Source organism: Ambystoma mexicanum, chromosome 12 (genome assembly GCF_040938575.1).
Source record: "Ambystoma mexicanum isolate Mex_15411 chromosome 12, UKY_AmexF1_1, whole genome shotgun sequence".
NCBI classification, from domain to species: domain Eukaryota; kingdom Metazoa; phylum Chordata; class Amphibia; order Caudata; family Ambystomatidae; genus Ambystoma; species Ambystoma mexicanum.
Genome location: NC_090936.1, coordinates 829,776,416 through 829,796,824, shown reverse-complemented (window position 1 = coordinate 829,796,824; position 20,409 = coordinate 829,776,416). Strand labels below are relative to the sequence as shown.

Below are 20,409 nucleotides of genomic sequence, written 5' to 3'. Positions count from 1 at the left end.
AGAAGTGTGTCTTTATTGTTAACGAAGTTGAGTTCCTGACTGATCACCGTGTGTGCATGAACTACTGGAAGGTCAAGGATATCTTGAAGTGGCCGGCTCCTACAACGGCCAAAGCCCTACAGTCATTTTTGGGCTTTTCCCATTGTTACCATTGATTCATTCGCTCCTTCTCTTCTATAGTTTGCCTCTTACAGCATTGACTAGTTCCAAGATGCCCTTTTGTTGGACACCGGCTGCTAAATCGGCATTTTCTGCTCTTAAGGAGGCATTCACTGCAGCTCTTGTTTGCCAACACCCCAATGCTAACACCCCATTCTTTGTTGAGGCTGATGCATCAGGTATCACAGTAGGGGCATTAGAGTTGTGAAGAGATGTGAAGATACGGGTGAGGTACACCCGGTCGGTACTTGCCCCCAAAAATTGTCGCCATATGAAAGAAACTACACGGTCACTGAGCGCGAGCTACTAACCGTAAAAGATGCCTTTATGGAACGGCAGCACCACCTGTTGGGGGATCGCCACCCGGTTACTGTTTTCTCGGATCATCGGAACCTTCAAATCCATGAAGTGCGTGACAGCAAGGCAGGTTCGGTGGCATTTCTTTTTTTCCCAGATCAATTTCATTATTACATACCGACCTGCCCGTTTACATACCAAGGCTGACACACTTTCCCATCTAGATTCAGACACTAAGCATGCCTCTCCAAAAAGCCTTCCCGTCCTTTCGGAGCATGTTGTATGCAGTTGCTCTGCTCATTCCTTGATCAACGCCTTTCTCCAGGAATGGGTTGCCCAGGTCCGGGTGAACTCCAAGAATTGAACCTGGATGTTGTTAAAGGTTTGCCCTTTATTCAAGGGAAGCTGTATATAGCACCTGGGGGACCACGTACCAGAGCCTTGCAGTGGAGCCATGATTCCTTGGTCACAGCACACTCGGGCAGGAAGAACGTTTTGGAGCTCCTATGGAGGTGGCGCTGGTGGCCCTACATGAATCGAGACGTGGTGTATTATGTTTAGTCTTTTTCCACATGCGCTCAGTGTAAATCCAGTCCCGTCGCCCAATGGGGTTATTGCACCCGCTTCCTGTCTCACACAATCCTTGGCACATGGAGTCAGTGGACTTTATAGTTGACTTACCTACCATCCAAGGCTTCAACACCATCTGGGTGGTGGTCGATTACTTTACAAAAATGGCCCTGTTCATCCTGTGTGCTGGACTGCCTACGGCCCCCATTTTGGTTGATCTTTTCCTTTTATTCCTCCTTTCTTTTTATACCGCTTCTTTGGACTATCCTCAATCCTGGTTCTCTGTCAGATGACCCCAGTTTACCACATGTTTCTGGAGGGCTCTCTGTGCCTCCTTTCGGATGAAAGACAGATTCTCGAATGCGTATTGTACACGAACTGACGGCCAAACAGAGCACACCAATGGTACATTGGAGCAATATCTCTGTTGCCCATGCCTGCAGTACCAACACACATGGCTAGCTGGGCTACACTCAGCCGAATTTGCCTACAATAACCATATGCACTCCTCCACTGGTTCTTTGCCCTTCTATGCCCTTCATGGCCAACATCCCCGAACCCTGCCTTTGGACCCTTCTGCCAGCCCGGTGTTACTCACCGGACGGGAAGTAAACCAATCGGTGGCCGGAAGACACAGGACTGCACTATTGATTGAAGAGCTAGGTCGGGGCCTCCAACCTAGCCTCCTCTCTGTGAGGGCACAAGACCTTTTTAACGATATGACCCTCTGCTGGGTAGGACCAGGCAGATGGACTGATCGCTCAAAAGGGCGGGGAGGACACGCCGCCAAGAACCCAGCTGTAAAGGAAAAAACAAGAGGTGAGCAATTGGAACTTTAAGAAGAATCCTTTCCCTTGATACTTCTTTCTAGTAGTACCTGAGCTATGCCCTCCCCTTGTTTAAGGCAACCGGAACCACCTATAAGTAAGAAAGGAGAATGTAACCTATACTAATGATAGTTGTCGCTAGGCTACGAGGTATAGAATCATAAATTAGAGAACCCTTACCACGGATGTTGTTGTTGAGTCTGAGTTATCCCAAAGGAGTCCAAAAACGGAAGTGCAAAATAATAAACGGGGAAGGTTAGTTGGGGAACTAAACCCGGGCGGAACGAGGGCCGCGCTAGAGTCGAGTGGGTGCACTCTCTGCAAGGCGTCCCTGTGCACTATTGGAGGATGTCCAATGGAAGTCTGATTGTGGAGATGATGGGAACAACAACCATAAGAGACACAATGAAATGGGAGAATTGTAGGTGATGGTTTCGGTGACAGGCAAAGGCAGTCCGTGAGGGACAAAAAGAGGTCTGGTACACGGGTCAGTAGTTTTCCAAAATCGGCAGGCAGAGGCAGACCGTGAAGGAGGAAATAGGTCTGGTACACGGGTCAGTAGTTTTCCAAAATCGGCAGGCAGAGGCAGACCGTGAAGGAGGAAATAGGTCTGGTACACGGGTCAGTAGTTTTCCAAAAATCGGCAGGCAGAGGCAGTCCGTGAAGGAGGAATTAGGTCTGGTACACGGGTAAATATAGTAGGATCGAAGACGGAACTTCTAAACACCGGGATGCAACTTTAATCAGAAGCAGCGTCTTTCCCGGTTGTGCGGTTTAAATCGGGAAGGGGAAAGGCGGAACCGGACGAAACCGAGGTTCACGCATCATCGCCCATCTGCTGAGAGCGGGAGGCGGAATGCTGGGAATCGCAGTTCAACTCGCCGCAGGGCGCCGCGGAGTGAGCCGAGGCCACTATTTTCCAGGGCAGTTGCCAGTGGGCTTAGAATGGATTTGCAATGTGACGCATGCCCTTCCGAAGGGCTATAATCCTCCTCCATGCCTGCCGAGGCGTAACACCCGGATATTCCTGCTACACAGGACTGCGCCTGTGATTTGATCACAGTACACAAGAATATCCGGAACCATCTCTTGCGTGCCAATGCTCGAGCGAAACGATTCACTGCTGCCCATCGTTCACCAGTCCTGCACTATCAAGTGGGTACACATGCCTGGTTATCTACCAAACACCTCAGGATACCTGGCAAGCGTGCTCTACTCCCTCGCTATGTGGGTCCATTCAAGGTGTCTGTCCTGATCAATCCTGTGACAGTGCGCTTGTCCCTTTCATCCCGTTGGAGAGTACATCCAGTCTTTCATGTCTCCCTCCTCAAGCCTAGCCCTTCTGACATGCGTCTGCTGATCCGTCCGGCTCCTGTTCGTCTCTGTGACTTGGAGGAGTATGAGGTCATGGATATCCTAACATCCGATCCTGGGCTGGGGTTCTGTCCTATTTGGTGGACTGGAAAGGGTATTGTCCGGAAGACCGAACATGGGAACCTCTCGAAAACATCTATGCTCCGCAATTGATTAGACGCTTCCATGCCTCCCGCGGTGTGGGGGTGCCCTTGGGGTATGGGACTGTCATGCTCCCCGGTTTGCACGCTCTGTCTCTGTCGGCTTCCCGACATGGTCTCATGCCATCTGGCTCCAGGCATAGGATACATCCTTTATTTGGGTCTTGGAAAGTACCCTGGAGGTTGTCATGGTCACGATGGGCTTCACACAGACATGGTTTGACTGTGTTGCGGTTCACGGCCACACGCGGTCACGTGACACCACAGTCAAAGTTGGAGCATAAACGCTGAATCGAAGGAAAGAATAAAGCAAGAAGCAGAGTTCAAAGCGGTGCTTCTAATTGTGTTTGGATTCTGAAGCTCCCAGTCTTTGACTTTCCTTGTTATGCTGTGAGGCTGCTTTCGTTAAGGATTTCGTGTTGCCAACCCTATTTTGAAACGTGGACTCCGCACCTGTTTCTGTTCTGCACTGTAACCCGCTATTACTGTTTACCGACCTCAGCCTGCCTCATGGATTACGCCACAGTTTATCAATTGTTCTTCTGACGCTGTCAGCATGGTGACGAACCCGGCACTGCCTCCCGGATTTAATTCGCTTTCTGATTTTGCTTCCATGTCTGCCCATCGGTTTCTGATTTGGACTGTCCCTGCATTCGTTACTGCTGCCTGATCCACTCAGCTAGCACAGACTAACTTGTCAGTGCCCTGCACTTGTTGGATCTTACACAATATCCAATTCTTGGGGGCTGTGTCCCTATTCTTAATATATCATCCACTCCATTCCCATTCCAGGTTACCTTAATCCTGCCCGGTCATTCCACTTCTGCATTTCCAACGCGGTGCAACAGGTACAGACCTGTGGATGCTACGCTGTATTACACTGTGCTGCAAACTGACTTTAGTGCGTCCCTCTTGCCGCCCGGATCTAGCACCCTTACTTACCTTCCTTCCCTTGTTGCTCCCGCTCCTTGTCCCTCCTACTCCTACTCTTCATTGAATAAGACTTTCTGGACATCTCAGACATCACTGTGTGGTAAGACTAACTCTTGACTTTTAATTAGAGGGTGTTATTCTTATCTTCTCCTAGTGGAAAACCAAGGCAGGGATCATATCTGGTACTTTATCCGAAGATCTCAGTTCTCTATCTTCAGGTTAGTGTCGCATACTTCCTTTATGTGTCTTTGTCTGCTATGCATATTTGCTCTTGTGTTACAAACCTGATTGGGACTCCTCCTTGTTGTTCCAGCCTGGTGTCTCCACGTGAGAGATAGATTCACACACCCTTTCAAGTGATTTACTCATCTGGCCTTGTCTTATTATAGGTTAGTGGGGTGTATAGCTGGGAAGGGCTCCCTCTTGGTGAGGAGACCTGGACCTTTTTGTCTAGGTTCACACAAGGCAGGATCCCTGGTTATGAATCCTTGGGTGTCTTCCATGGTGAGTACTTCTGCTCTAATTGTATCACCTGTTGTCATTCAAACAGGTGATATATAGCAAGATAACCCTCCCCTCTGCTGGTCTCTCTGTGAAGGTCTGCCCTGGTGATGGAAAGTTATTCAGGCAGTAGGATTTGATGTGGGGAGTGAGCTTACATTGGTTCACTAAGTTACTGGGAAGGCAGACAATGTTTTTAAATGGCTGGTCCACCATCTGTGATTGTATATGCATCCTTGCTAATGTCTGCAGGCAGCCACTGGAGCTGTGCAGTTTCATTGAGACTGGTATCAGAGAAAGGTAATGAACACAGGGTAATTTGTCCTAAACTCGCCTGCTTTCTGAGTTCCTGCTCTGTACGTGAAGTGTCTGATGTCAGCACTATACAAGGTCTTCCGCAAAATCATTCTGTGGGAGTTTTTCATCAATGCGATCTGCAGAGACCCACATGCGAGGTTGGACAGTAATCTGCTGCAATCCCCTGATGTCTGTGCTGGCTCCACAACAGGACAGTGATTCAACACACAGGGTGCTTTATGGACCCACATTCTTAGAGGGATAGTGTTGCTGAAACGATCCTTGAAAAATAATAGGGGTGCTTCATCCTCTGGCCACAGGTCTCCTGGAGAGTGAGTTGTTGCATTTTCCTGAGCCAGGCTGTTCATAGGGTGTGCCTTAAAGCGCCAGCCACCATGGTGTTCCCTGTGATTCTCCCTGCCTTATGGAGGGGCCTAATTGAGAGTGACCAGATGATCCAGGCCTTTCCACCTCCAGGCCCATCATCCTCTGAAATGGGAAGATGCCTGTCGCCCTTTGGTCACTCCCCCCAAGTCCCTATAATCAGCCAGTGGACTTCATCACACACTGTATGTATATCATAGTCCAAGGGATGAAATGCAAAATATAGGGGTTGGAGCAAGGATATATCTAAGCAAGTCTACTTCTCCATAAAAGCTTGTGAGGGTCAAAGAGAATAAACAGATGTGATGTATGTTAGCAGGGAATTGTGCTCATCTACAGTAGGAGGGTGATCCCAAGTCCTAATGCACTAGTTTGTAGGGTTTATGGCAAGTTTGAGACTTGCAGAAATTATACACAGCCATACACAGCTATACACAGTTTTCTCTAGTCCGTAAATCTTGGGATTTCTTTTATAAAAGATGCTGTAGTTTTGATCACTTCATCTCCAGATGAAAGTTGATAGCTTCTCCGTCTGTCCCAGGTCGGGCTGCAGTCCCTATTTGAGCACCTGTTAAAGGACAGTGTTTTCTGGTTTGATGCCTGCTAACAGCTTGGCTGGTTCTCAAATGGAAATTACATTTCTCAAGAGCACACCACAGGCTCCTCCCTGATTTGAATTTGTAGTGGGTCAGCCAGGCTCAGGTTATATATGAGCCCACTTGATTCTGTTCTCAACAAGCGCTTCTGGCTCAGGAACTCTATAAGACCCCTGGTCTCACTCCTAGTACATCTTCCTGGTTCCGATTCTCACCAAATGTTCCTGGTTCGGTTTCAGATCAAGCCCTTCTACCTCAGGTCAACAATGATCCTTGCTTGCTTGGATTCAGAGCATGTCCTCTTGACTCAGCCATGACCAGCTTTCTAGCCTCACATTCACAATGGGACCCTTTCTTGATGGGCTTGTGTCCCTATCGGCAGAAGCCAACTTACCCCAGCCCACAGTCTCCCTCCCACCCTATTTTCGGCAGACATCTCACTTGCAGAATGTTCTTTATTCCCATGTTCTTCCTTGATGTAATCAATAAGGCTATGTTTTCTGCTGAGTTAATATCCTTAAAATGTGTATCCACAAACGAATGGTTGAATTGTGGAAGCATCTTTTCATTCTGGATAGCAGCCCAACCTTTTATCTACACCATTGTATTTTGTCATTTATTAAGTCATCCATGCGTCACTATTAATAATGTAAATGAAATCAGTATGACTGGGCACCACCATACGACAACTGTGTGGTACCCTGCACCATCTGTTTATTTGCATAAAATGAAAGCAGCAAGTGTAGCGATAGAACTCCTAGCATAACTCGACCTACCTGTGTAATACATGACAGTTGTCTGTGTGGTGAGCCACTTGGGATCCCCTCCTGATGAATGCTAGAGTTGGTCAAACGCCACAATCTACTGCAATTCAGCTCTCCTCTATTCAACTGGTGAGAGGCACAAAGGAGGAAGGCTTGTGGTGCTGTTTCATGGCAATAGCATTCAAATGTTGAATCGGCGCATTGCTCGCACAAAAGCATTGTGGAATTGGTCCAATACAAGCCACCTTAGTATTGTGCCTGTTTTCCATCTGCTCTAATCGGGCAGCAAACAATTAATGGTTTGAAATGTTGGTTTAATTAAAACAAATGTAATATATTGGAGCTGTTTTAGAATGGGGACACAACCACATTTGCTGGTGCAGGAGAGCACTGGAGGTTAAAAGGTGTACAACCCTGATCCCAAAACAAATTGTATAATGTAGGTTTAATAACATCAGGTATTCAAAAAAGTGTAAGTTTCATTGTAGATTAGGTGTTATTTGTTACAAAATATCCATAAAATGTATGGCAAAACAAAATGGCTCAGAATTATAAAACAGACTCAACGTTAATAGCTAAACCGACATGTTTTGCCCAACACTGAGCTTCACCAACGTAATAATTAGCCAGTAACAAAGACTAATATATATGTATATTTATTAGAAAACAGTGAAAATGTAACTGATTATAAAAACATAACATTAATCCGAAGGCAAAAAGTGGCAGGAAATCTGAAAAAGTGTAAAGAAAATGTGTATGAATTTATAATATGCAAAAAATTGAAAACTTTTTCATAACAGTGCACCAGGTTTGTCAAAAGAGAATATTATTGCCAGACATATCTAGGTTGGCACTGTTTTGAATATTTTCAATTCATACAGAAATAAAACTCAAATGGCATAACACATCCAGTGAAACATACAAATAGTTACCCTAACATTTATGGCTGGTGTGAAGATGGTTGGAACTTTATGAATGCTACCATTCACCCCAAGCATGGTCCGTAGTGTTTATTAAATCTGTGTAGTTGATCTAGAACAGTTATAAAGGATAGAAACACAGGCATACCTAAAATGTTTGAGGGAGCACTGCACATTTTCGAAATCAGTATGTGACTTCACCTGTTGTGAGACTAAGGGCCTCATTAGGAGTCCACCAGCCCGGAATCTGGTGATTCTGTGACGAAGGTGACACTGTCCGCGACCGCAAGGTTGCTGAATGAACGGGTGATTACGGCATGTGGGTCGCGCGCAACACACCGAGGTAGAAACAGTGTAACCGCCATCATGTAAACACCCATGCACATGGACATACCGCCACCAAAAACGGGGCAAAACCCGTGTCCGCCCCCGCTGTCACGGACACAGAATCACCAGAAGTGGAAATACCATGACTGCGAGAAAAAAAACTTAAACAGAGGGGCAGCCATTATATAAAGCACAATCCACTGCCATACTCAGACACCACAGGTCAGAACATCTCCCTGAGACTGAGAATACATCTAACACCATGGCATCCAGGATCCCAGCACGCAGATAGCGAAAGCAGCGCTTCAGTAAGGCTTAGCTGACAGTACTGGTGGAACACATTGTCGAGCATGCAGATATGCTCTTTAGGGCAGACCAGTGGCACGCTACCCAGCAACGCTGCAAGGAGGTCTGGGCAGAGGCAGCACGCAAGTGCACAGCGGTCAGTGTGATGACACGCACTGTGAAGGACTGCCATAAGAGGTGGGATGACCTCAGGCTCAGGGTGCGCAACCTCATCGCTGCACACTGCCAGCACAGCACTGGCACCGGTGGAGGCCCTGCATCCCCTCTCAAGTTGCAATCGTGGGAGGAGCACAACAGCAGTGTCCCACGAGGGCATCCACAGCATCGGAGACGCAGAGGCAGGAGTGAGCCCACCTGCAGATGCCGGTAAGTGCACAAAGTACAAAGCCATAAGTGTGAATGCACCCCAGGAGTGACCCAATGGACCCACTGATCACCCCCCCCCCCATCCAGGGCAGGAGTAACACAATGGACCCACTGGCCACCCCCCCCAGCCAGGGCAGGAGTGACCCAATGGACCCACTGGCCACCCCCCCAGCCAGGGCAGGAGTGACACAATGGACCCACTGACCACCACCCCAGCCAGGGCAGGAGAGACCCAATGGGACCCACTGACCACCCAGATGACAAGTAACACATCCCCAATGCATGTCCCCAGGACATGCACACAGTGCGTGCCTGAGTGGAAGCAGAGACGCACACACCCGAGTTCATCAATAGTCACAAGTGTGTACATGCAAGTGGTCACAGATCGTTCAGTTTGATGCATGTGATGGTCACATCAAGTAACATCACACAACTAACAGCATGCCCTCTGTATCCCCACAGCCATGTCAAGTGACAGCGATGACGGCCAAGAGGCGACGCAGCGGCCACCTGTCATGATGCCTACCCCCGGAGCACCAGGTCAGGCCCAGCACCCCCGGGAGCAGGCATCACGCCCCCGGGTAAAAGCCCAGCGGCCCTTTATAGGGGCTCTTTGGACTATGTCCTGGCGCCGTTGGCGCCAGGCTCATGTTGGGCATCAGTTTGGCGCCATAGGTGCCAGGCTCATAAGGGGAAGTGTTTGGTGCACTTACCTGAAGCAGACCATGCTGCACACTCACCTGATGCAGACCATGCTGCATGAAGAACCAAGCCAAATGAGGCTTAGGAGGGACTATTTTTCTGAAGGAACTATTTTGTTACTTGGGTGGGGCTGTGGAAGAATACTCACCTGGAACTTCTTCCAAAGCTATTTAAGCCAGCCCCGGACAGCCATACATGCTTCGCGTTGTTCTGCATCCCAGCAGCTGAACGCTCACCGTGTCTGCTCCTGCACCTGGACTCCAGCCACGCCCGCCTCGAACCTGGAACACCTGTAAGGGAATCAGAGAAGAGAAAGGTGAAAACCAAGAACTTATTCAACCTTCTTACCTGCATCCGGAATCTTCACGCCAGCATTCCTGAAGGAAGACTTCAATTTAAAAGCACTGCGTTTTTCGCTGCAGCGCCGCGCTTCACTCACCTGTTCCCGAGACGCTGCCCGGCTCCATCGCGGCTCTCAGCACCGGTCGCCACATCTCTGCACCTAGGGGAGAGAAGAAGAGACAAAATGTGAGCAAGGGAACACAAGAGGAAAGCCGAATTTTCAGCCATATTACTTACCGGATTTTCTTGGTGAACCATTCCACATCTCGGGTCGGCGCCGCATCTTTACCGCACCCCGGCCCCTATGGGGAAAGAACAAAAGACATTACTGGGGAATTATAAAGACATTTAGAGGGGTCGCCCTCATCACTAACTCACCTGACCGGCAATTTAACCCCTCAACGCATCGCCTTTGTTCTGCACCTGAAATAAAGGACAGAAAAAACAACATAAAAGGAGGCTCACACTTGAACTTTTGCATCTTCATACTTACGGCGTATCGCTCAGAAAAGTCAAGTGGATGTGCCAGCGCCATTCTGAAAACCAGTGAAGTAACTGGACGAACGCGCGCCCCTGCACCAGAAGCAGGATGGAGAGTTCATCCTTCCAAACCATAAGGTGAGCTTAAACCGGGGGTTTTGGAGGAATCAGAGAAGAACAAAGGGGGAAAGGGGAGAGCAAGCACACTATTCAGCAGACAGTTAATCCCCTTTCTCATCTGCAGAAGGATATTCCTACGGGCCAGACAAACAAGATTTGGAGGTCCTGTTCAATCGGTGGTCCGAATTCTGCGCATCACGCTTGAAGAGGCCACAGCAACCCAGACCAGATCAGCGCCTCCGTGGGAGCCAGGTGAGCGTTACACCACCTGCACGCGCCCAACGCAGCACTCCTACCCAAGAGGATGATGCTAGCTGCTCTGGCACACAAGCACCAGCTGCATCGGGCACACCAGCGGAGGTCACCATCCCCATGCAGGCACCCACCATGGTCCCGGATGCCATCTTGCAGCCCATCTGTACTGCTTAGGAGGCTGCATCGAGTGATGACAGCACCCCGGCCATGCAGGCCGAAGTTGTACAGCAGGGTGAGAGGGACAACAGGGATGAGCTGTCATCCATCCATGACCTACAGTTCAGCCCCCAAACACTGCACAGCCCCATGCACTCCCCAACGCCCTCCATGGCTGAGCTCAGTACTCACATGCAGCTCATTGATGAACAACAGGCCACCCTGACGCAGCTAGTGGAAAGGCAGCTGGAGGAGGCCAGGCTGCAGCGTGAAGAGGCCATGCATCAGCGGGAGGAGGTGAGGCTGCAGCGTGAGAGCAATGCGACGTCAGTGCGTCGGCTCTCCAGGGCCATTGGACGATTTGCAACCACCATCGTCAACCTGGCACGCCATGTCAGGGAAGGAAACAGTGTGCAATCCAGCATAGTAGAGTCAATGTTGGTTGCCCAGCAGGAGATTCAAGGACGTGTGCCCATAGTCACACCAGCAGTCACCTCAGCCAGCACCACCCCATCCAGCTCTGCCAATGGCAGCCCACGGAGGCGCTCTAGTCGGCTGACTGGACCCGCCAGCAAGGACACTCCTGCACATAAGCGTCCCCGCAAAAAGTGCCATGTGGGGATGGCGATAGACATGACATTCGGGGACACGATGAGTGTATGGGGGTGGGTACGTTTGGGTGGCGGGGGAGGTCCATTAGGGGGTTAGTAGTTTGGGGCCTGTTTGGGGGTGGGTACGTTTGGGTGGTGGGTGGGTACGGGTGTACAGCTTTCCTACCCAATGCACCTTCTTTCCTGTTTTGTTTATAATACAACACCTTTGAAAAAATCCATAATGAGTGGACATCCGTCATTTAATTTGCAGCCAATCCATTTATTCACCGGCAACGTCATATCCATGCAATGCTGTGAATGTGCAGTCTCTCAAAAGTAAATGCGAATGAGTGTATACTGTGCTCGTTGGCCATCTTGTGCACCCCCGGGGGGTTGTGGAGCCATCCCCATCCCCATCTTCAACTCCATCATCCTCCTCTGTGTCTGGGGGCAGCGGAATGTTCCTGCGCATGCACATATTGTGCAGCATGGCACACACAAGCACAATTTTACCCGTCTTCACTTGGTTGTAGAGCAGTGATCCGCCAGATCTGCTCAAGCAGCGGAACCTGGCCATCAGTAGGCCAAATGTCCTCTCAATCATGCCGTGTGTGGACGTGTGCCCTGTTGTACGCCTCTTCATGCCTGTTCCTTGGCCTCCGTACAGGCGTCCTCAGCCATGGCGTGAGTGCATATCCAAACATGTGGGACATGTCAGTGTTTGTGGTATCATGTCTTGATCAGATGCAGCGCAATCTTGTGTCATCATTCATTCATCCATATGGGCCAAGCAGTGGTCAGACCGGTGGGTGATTACCATTCATGGGTCATTGTTGTCAACGTTGGCATTTGGACATTGCGCAACGACTTGCTGTGCATATGTAGTTGCCCTTGCAGACAATAGTGGTTGGTAAGTATGGCATTGTGCAATGATGTACACACATGGAGGAGTCAATCAATAGACTGTGATGATGTGGTTGTTGCAGGATGTCTCATGTGCAGCCATCATGTGCATTGGGGGGAAGTGGTGCATAGTGTGGGTGGCTGTATTGAGTGGCTCAAGTTGTATGTCCTTGTGGTAGTATTGGTTGTGCGTCTCATTTGGCAGGGGGTGTACGGCACACTGTGGCAACCGATCATGTGTAGCTTTGTGATGTGTGGGTTATGCTGACCGTCCATTACATGGGCCAGGGGGTGATGCATGTGCAGTTGTAGCAGCCCACTCACACAGGTCATTGCCCTAGACACACACCCCATGTAGCGTGGCAATGTCGAATTCCGCAGGATCATTGAGTCATGTGTTGACCCCGGGAAACATGCGCAGCAATGTGTTATCACTTGTCCAGCGTCACATACCATCTGTACATTCAGTGAGTGGTACTGTTTCCTATTGCAGTACCCATTCTCCATTGCACGTGCTACTGTCAGCTCTATGTGGGTGCAGTCTAATGCACCTATGCAATTTGGCATGGCCGCAATGGCATGGAAGGCCAACTTGGTGGCAATGACCTGTGCAAGGATACAGGTTAGGGCAATGTGTTCAGACACATGGCGCAGTAGGGCATCCAGTACCTTTCCCAATATTTTAGAGAAACAGGGTTGTGAGAGCCCGTGCAGCTCAGCAACTGTGTGCTGATAGGTTCCGGTGCCAAGAAAATGCAGTACCAACACCACCTTCAGGAGGGGGGGATTGCGGTCGAAATGCCAATGTGGCTGCTGATGTCCTCAATCATGGTGGTGATGTACATGATTGTTGGACAGTCCAGCCGGTATAATGTGTGGATCTGTCCTGGGGTCAGGTTCCAGGGTGAGGCCCTGATGCGGGTTATTGCAGGCTGCACTGCGGGGTTGTGCCGGCTGCACAATTGGGTTTGGCATTGGTGCAGGGTTTGCTAACTGCCGCCTGCGCCTCCTCCGCCTCCTCATCATCCTCTGCACAATTACTCTCACCATGTGCAGTGCTGCCTGTAGGTTCAATAGCCCCAGTCCCTATGCTGCTGCAGCTGCTGCCTGCATAGTTGTGTTTGGAGTTGGCCTGGGTGTGGCCCTTTTGTAGACTCCCAGTGGCCTGCTGGGTCCAGCTGGGCTCATTTGCTGCACCTGTGGCCTGATTCAGCTCACAAGGCACTGTTTAACATCATGTTCGCGGTGGCGCCGATACCGCTTCCGTGGCCACGGTTTTTCCGCCATTTTCATGGCAGTGTTTCCATGTCAATGGTACTCGTAATGCCCATGGTGTTAGGTGTTGCCGGTAACTGAGGGGTTTCCCTGGCGATGCATTTTATGGGTCCCTTAACTCCGTGGTGGCGGTTTGTGGTGGTGGTATTTCCGGGATCATGGGTCATAATTTGTCGGTCACGGTAACGGTGCTGGTATGGTTATACCGGTGGCATTAAGTCCAGACCGGCGGACTCGTAATGAGGCCCTAAGAATCATACTACCGGCTTGAAATATTTCTAGCACAATCGACAAACAAATCTCTCTTCTGAAAAATTCTATAGATATCTGCCATCCATGGCAAGCTCGTAATGAGGTACTTTGAAGCCACCCATGTATTGGGCAAATAAACCACTGCATTAGAAAAAGATAGTGATCTTGTGGGACATATATATTGATACTATCCTGCCAGTATGGAAAGGAACATGTCTTCCTGTGTTGGTTGAAATAATTCATGAGAATACCTTTAATTTAAAGCTCACTTGTACTTACAGCAAATCGCATATTGGGGATGTTCGAAGTGTACAAAAAGAAGTAGTGGCACTATAATTCCAGCTGGACTGCCCCCATCCCCTCAAACCCCATCGCCACGCCCTCTCCCATGCACAATCCAAACCCCCAAACAAACACACCTATTGTTTTAAGAGAATGTTAGTGCAGTGCACTGAAGTGCAAGTTTCAACTTCTTCTTACATTTTTATTTTAAAACGAAACATTATAGAATGTTTTATTTTAAAAATAAAAGTATAAGAACAGCAAAATGTAAAAAAAAAAGGAAAGGAGCACCACTCCCAACTGCTCTCTCCCACTTCGACCACTGCATATTGGGGTATATTTGTTTAGTAAACCCCACTAATGTTCCAATCACCCAATGCTCCATTCGCAAGGATGTGAGACTGTATCACGCTGATGATCCTTATCAAGGGGGAAACGTGTATGTGGTTGACTTTTTCCTTAAGAGCTGTCTCACTTGTGTTGATAGCTATTTATTAAATAGTGGTGACCTACAAGACAAAGGCAATATTCTGGAGCAAGAAGGCATGCTTTGTAGATAATGAGCACACCACATAGCACTGCTCAGTGGCTGGCTCTGAATTGGAAGTGAATCTCCAGAGATATATGTTGGTTGGTGACGTGGCATATGAAATTTGTTAGCTGAAATGGCCAATTCCCCTGTCACATTTTAGGTAGAAGGGTTTATTTTATGCATTTTAAACCCAGCCATAACATTGATGAAATATATATCCCAAATGGTTTAGTTTCCACCATCAGAATCAACAACTCTTGAATTTGTGTTCTGCCTTATCCCTTACTTTTTTACATCATGTTTTTAGATTTCTACAATTCTTTTAACATAATATTTGAAGTGTGCAGGTCTGATTAAGTTTTCAAGTAAACACAGTTACATTTGTACATAATCAATTGTCGATTTTAACATCTCTTGTATTGTGTTTTCTGTATATAGGTGGTGACACACTTGTAACAACCAAAAGAGATGGAGGGGCTGTGCGAAAAGAGAGAATTTCCTTTCGGGATAATCCTGTGCAGCTCAGCGGAGGATGGGGAGGTGGCAAGAAGAGGACAAAACCCTTCAAAATTACACCTTAGCTTCAGCATAATATTCCTAAAATCATTACTTTTTTTATTTTATTTTTATTTAGATTTTGTCTGACTCTTTGTAGCATTTAATCCTACATTCCTGATTGTGGTGTCTGCTACTGTAAGATCCTAAATACAATTTTTCTGTATTGAATTTATAGTCAACATTTTGTTACCAACATATTCATACATTTTTGCTGAATATCCTCCTGATAAACCTAATAAATAAATGCAGAAAATATAAATCTGCGATTAAGAATCAATGTGTTATGCAAGACCCAATATGTTTCAGATAATTGACTTACACATGCATTCACAGTATGCGTGGTTAGTGCTTCAGATGTCTTGATGTTTATGGTGAGGTTGAGGTCTGAATCTAGTTGAGTCTTGGTTAGGGAGGTGGTTCACTCATTCATGGTCTAATACCCACAACCTAGATGTCAGGGACACAGAAGACCATTAACGGAAGCCCAGGGACCTAAAAGGCTGTGCCATGCACCTGCGCCGCATACAAGTGTGTGTAGGGGCTAACAAGCCTGACTTTGCAGCATCCCAGAAGATACCGGAGTGAAGAGAAAGGAAGTGGCTGTGTATGTATGTATATATATTTCTGAGGCTTGTGGAATCTGCTTAGATCACATGCTGTGCATAGGCCGACATCTAGTGGAAGCTGCAGAGTATAACAGTTTGTTTTTTGAAACTCGAAAATGGGCGTCGACACAGGGCGTGCCAGTAATACTATCCCTAGTGTGACGTCCACTGTACCCATGATCCCTCACGCGTCTAGGACCCTCAGATTGTTTTTTTCCGCCATACTGGTCGGAAGCATCCCGCGGAGTTCCTGGCCTTAGCCATAATTTTGCTAAAATATCTTAATATTTCCCCTTTTCTCCACCCCAACGTCGAGCCACTGAAGTTCGACACTCGACGTCGGCCCGGAGAAGGAATCAACCGTCGACAGCTGCACAACGGACTTGGGCTTCGGCAGGCCTCGGGCCGGGCCTTGGAAGGCCTCTGGCCTCGGCCCTGCAAGTAGGGAGAGGCACATACTCTACACTCTTTAATATATAGGTACATCTGCTATATAAATTCCTACAATCATTAGCCCGCTGCCACAAGGTGCGTATGGAGGGTACCCCTTTTCAATTTTGCCCCAAGTGCAACCGTAAGTACCCTTGGGTTGACAGACACGCCACGTGCAACCTCTGCTTGCCGAGGGACCACCCCGAGGCGAACTGCAGAGCGTGTAGTAGGTTTAAACCAAAAACACTAAAGGACCGTTCGATCAAGGCGGCAAGAGGCCATGGCAGCGGAGGGCGCCTTCACCGATGGCAGCAACGCCGTGCTTTCGGACGGCGAGGGCAACGTGGCGTCGAGAGAAAGCCAAGCGCAAGTCCCCGACCTTGGAAGGTCGTCCGGCAGGGTGGCTATGGGGAAAACACCCGGCGACACAAGCGCTACCCACACCACTTCCACCAAACATAAGTCCCACCGAGACTCGACGCGCACGTCGAGTTCTCGGAAAGAGGCACACAGAGAACGGTCTTCCGAATCGGTGTCCTCTAGGCGTTCTCGATCTAGATCACCGCATGATTCCAGGCAGCCATCCACTGTTGCCAAGAGTGCCTCGCTCCCTAAGGTAACGGAGGTTCGATTGTCGGAAGACGAAGCTGACCTCTATCCCCAGGCCGCACTCCAGGAGTCGGCGTCAGCAGACCGTTTAACGGCTGTCCCCGAGTCCCAACCTCCACACTCTAGAGATAGGGACACTACCCCTGAACCTCGATGCCAGATGTCAAAAGGCTCCGAAGGGGCGAATAAACAGGGTAAACACTCTTCCACCCACGGGGAGGGAGGAAAACAACTAAAGAAGCATTATGTACCTTCTTCCACACCTCAGAAGCAGTCAGACAGGCAAAAACAGACGGACAAGTCTCAGTCCTCTGTAATTTCAAAGACCCCTGCACAAACACATAGGTCCAGTCAGGACAAGACCGGGAAACTCTCCCAAGAAAGAGTCATTCCCAGCTCAAAGGAATGGTCTAGTGACGACATAGACAGAGTTATGTCTAGGATGTCGTCTTTGGCAGATTTCTATGCCAAGAAACCTGTACACTTCCGCTCAAATATACCGCTGACTGGGCTTCACCCTCTGGTTGTAGAGACCTGATACCCCCAAGTAAGAAGTCCCGGGTTGCAGCACCAACACAGTCTTCGGACCCTTTCTGTATACAGCCCTACTCTCAATATAATGAGGATCCACCCTTTATTGAGGATCCTGATTTGGGCATGTTGGGAGACCAATCTGGGACGGGCTACTATGGGGATGATGAGGACCAAGAGGAGGAAGAGGACGACCCAGAAACCTACAGGGTAGATTCCCCAGTAGACAAAGATCCCCCGGTTACCGACTCCCCGGTCGACAACCAACCTCTCCTGAATGAAGTTCTGTCCAGAGCGGCAGAACACTTCCACATTGACACCCAGGGAGCACAGGAAGAGAGGGACTTTGCCGAAGAATTAGTGGGAGAAAGGAGACCTGTTGCCCAGGCCATCCCTATCCTTAAATCGATACAAAGGAGGATAGACCCTTCCCTTGTAAATCCCAACCTCACCAGGGCGGTAAACCCCAGGATAGAGAAACTTTTCAGGGCAGCCCAATCAGACCCGCTGTACATAAAGGGACTCCCTGGTAGTTAGGAACACACAAAAGAGGGCGGGAACACCCCTGTCATTGTCCGAAGCTCCTCCCGACAAGGAGAGCAAGAAGATTTATGGCTTGGGTAGGAAAGTAGCCTCCACTTCCGCCTACCAGGCTAGGATTGCCAACTCCATTACCCTACTGGCGAGTTACAACTGCCACCAGTGGGAGGAAGTCGTGGCTCGTAGACTCTGCCCCAGAACCCTTAAAAGGCCAATTGGCATGGGTTGCGTCGGAGGGAAGAGCCATGTCCGGTTGCATCTTAAAAGCAACCTTTGATGCCACGGATAACGCTGGCAGATTGATAGCAGAAAGCATCGTTATCAAAAGACATGCTTGGTTACGCCAATCTGGGTTCAAACCCGAAACACAAGCATCATTAATAGACAAACCGGTGGAGACAGATCTACTGTTTGGGAAGGCGGTAGAGGACGCCCTGAAAAATGCCAAGGATGAGTACGAGACTCTCAAATCCCTAGGCCAATTAACCAACAAACTCCCAAATAAAGAGGGAATGGCAATTTTCGTCGCCCACGCGGACAAAATTCTCAGAGAGGAACAAACTATTCCCAGGGGCAGGGTACACCATGGAACAACAACAACCAGCAGTCTACCCAGAGTTATGGCAGGGGTAATAAGAGAGGACGTGTTAAGGGTAGAGGCAGCCCCAGTAGAGGCGGCGGCACGCCTCCACCAAAACAGTGACGTTCCGTTCAGGGTCCCTTCTTACGCATCCCCAGTAGGGGGACGCATTACCAACTTCCCCCAAGCTTGGGAAGGGATCACATCAGACAGATGATGGGTGCTGTCCACATTGTCTGCAGGATACTACATAGAACTGTTAGTGTCCCCAAAACCATCCTCCACGTCAAAGAGTACACTCATTAGACCACCAGAAGATCCTCCTCGAAGAGGTCGCCAATCTTCTAGCAAAGGATGCGATAGAACTCGTCCCAGGACACCAGGTAAACAAGGGTATTTATTCAACTTACTTCCTTGTGCCAAAAAAAGATTTGACAATGTGCCCAGTATTGGACTTAAGGCCTGCAAACAAGTATGTCAAGCCCCAAAAATTTCGCATGACTACTCTCCAAGAGCTAATCCCCCTCCTAAAAAAGGGGGATTACATGGCAACATTGGACATGAAAGATGCTTATTTTCATATTTCCATGTTCCCAGCGCACAGAAGATTCTTGCGCTTCAAGGTGGACAGTCAGCACTACCAGTTCAAGGTACTGCCCTTCGGTATAGCCTCGGCTCCAAGGGTTTTCACCAAGGTACTGGCGGTGGCGGCGGCACACCTACGCAGGGAGGCAATCCCAGTGTACCCTTATCTGGACGACTGGCTCATCACAGGGGAGACCCCAGAAATTTGCAGAACAAACATTCAAAGAACGATCGACCTCCTCTTCGAATTAGGTTTCTCCATAAACGAGAAAAAGTCAAGTATGGTGCCAAGCACCTCCAAACAGTTCCTAGGAGCTGTCCTAAACACACAAGAGGGGTTGGCCTTTCCATCAGAGGAAAGAATTCGGAATATACTGCTGCAAATTCCGCAATATCAGGCCGGTCCCCAGATAACGGTACGCAATGCAATGCGGTTGCTGGGCATGATGGCGTCATGTATTTACCTGATCCCCCACGCGCGCCTGCGCATGCGTCCCATGCAAGAATGGTTGGCGAAACAGTGGTTTCAGGCAAGTGGTCAGTGGGACGATCTACTGGTCGTTTCGCCAACACTTGTACAAAGTCTTCAATGGTGGACAAGAGAAAATCTGTCCAAGAGGAAACCCTTTTACGATCCCGAAATACAGGCAGTAGTCACTACAGACGCATGCCTGTCAGGGTGGGGAGCTCACCATCTCCACCACACAGCTCAGGGTCTCTGGTCTCACTCAGTGGCCAGGAATCATATCAACCTGCTAGAGCTTCTGGCAGTATTCATAGCGCTTCAAGCATTCGAGCCCTACCTGTTGAACCTGTCAGTGCAGATCCGGACAGACAGCACTACAGCCATGTTTTACCTGAACAAGCAAGGAGGGACTCGTTTGCCAAATCTGTCCAAGCTTGCCCAGAAAACTTGGATATGGGCACTCAGACGGAACATCTTCCTGTCATCTCAACATGTTCCAGGGGATCTCAATTCTCTGGCGGTCGTTTTGAGCAGAGATCCCTTCCCAGAGGAACACGAATGGTGTCTACACAGAGAAATCGTAGAAGATATATTCTCTCAGTGGGGTTTCCCCACTATAGACCTATTTGCCACAAGCGAAAACAGACAGTGCCCAGGATTCGCATCCAGGTTCCCCCAACCAGACTCCCAGGGGAACGCCCTGTGGATGAACTGGTCAGGGATGTTTGCGTATGCTTTTGCACCAACACCTATCATCAAGAAGGTGGTCAACAAGATGAACAGAGAATCGATGACACTTGTCCTGGTTGCTCCCATGTGGGCGAGACAACCGTGGTTCCCACACTTACGC

The 20,409-nt window shown here is 49.0% G+C and overlaps 1 protein-coding gene across 2 annotated transcripts in view; it reads left to right on the top strand.

Annotated features, from left to right (window-relative positions):
- LRRIQ1 (leucine rich repeats and IQ motif containing 1) overlaps positions 1-15,484 on the top strand; it is a 2,234,608-nt gene extending 2,219,124 nt beyond the window's left edge. For both annotated transcript variants that reach the window (XM_069629324.1, XM_069629323.1), the window contains one exon: positions 15,092-15,484. In XM_069629324.1, the coding sequence (XP_069485425.1) occupies positions 15,092-15,234 (143 nt within the window). In that variant the 3' untranslated portion in view covers positions 15,235-15,484. The remainder of the gene's footprint in view (positions 1-15,091) is intronic.
- The last annotated feature ends 4,925 nt before the right edge of the window (positions 15,485-20,409 follow it).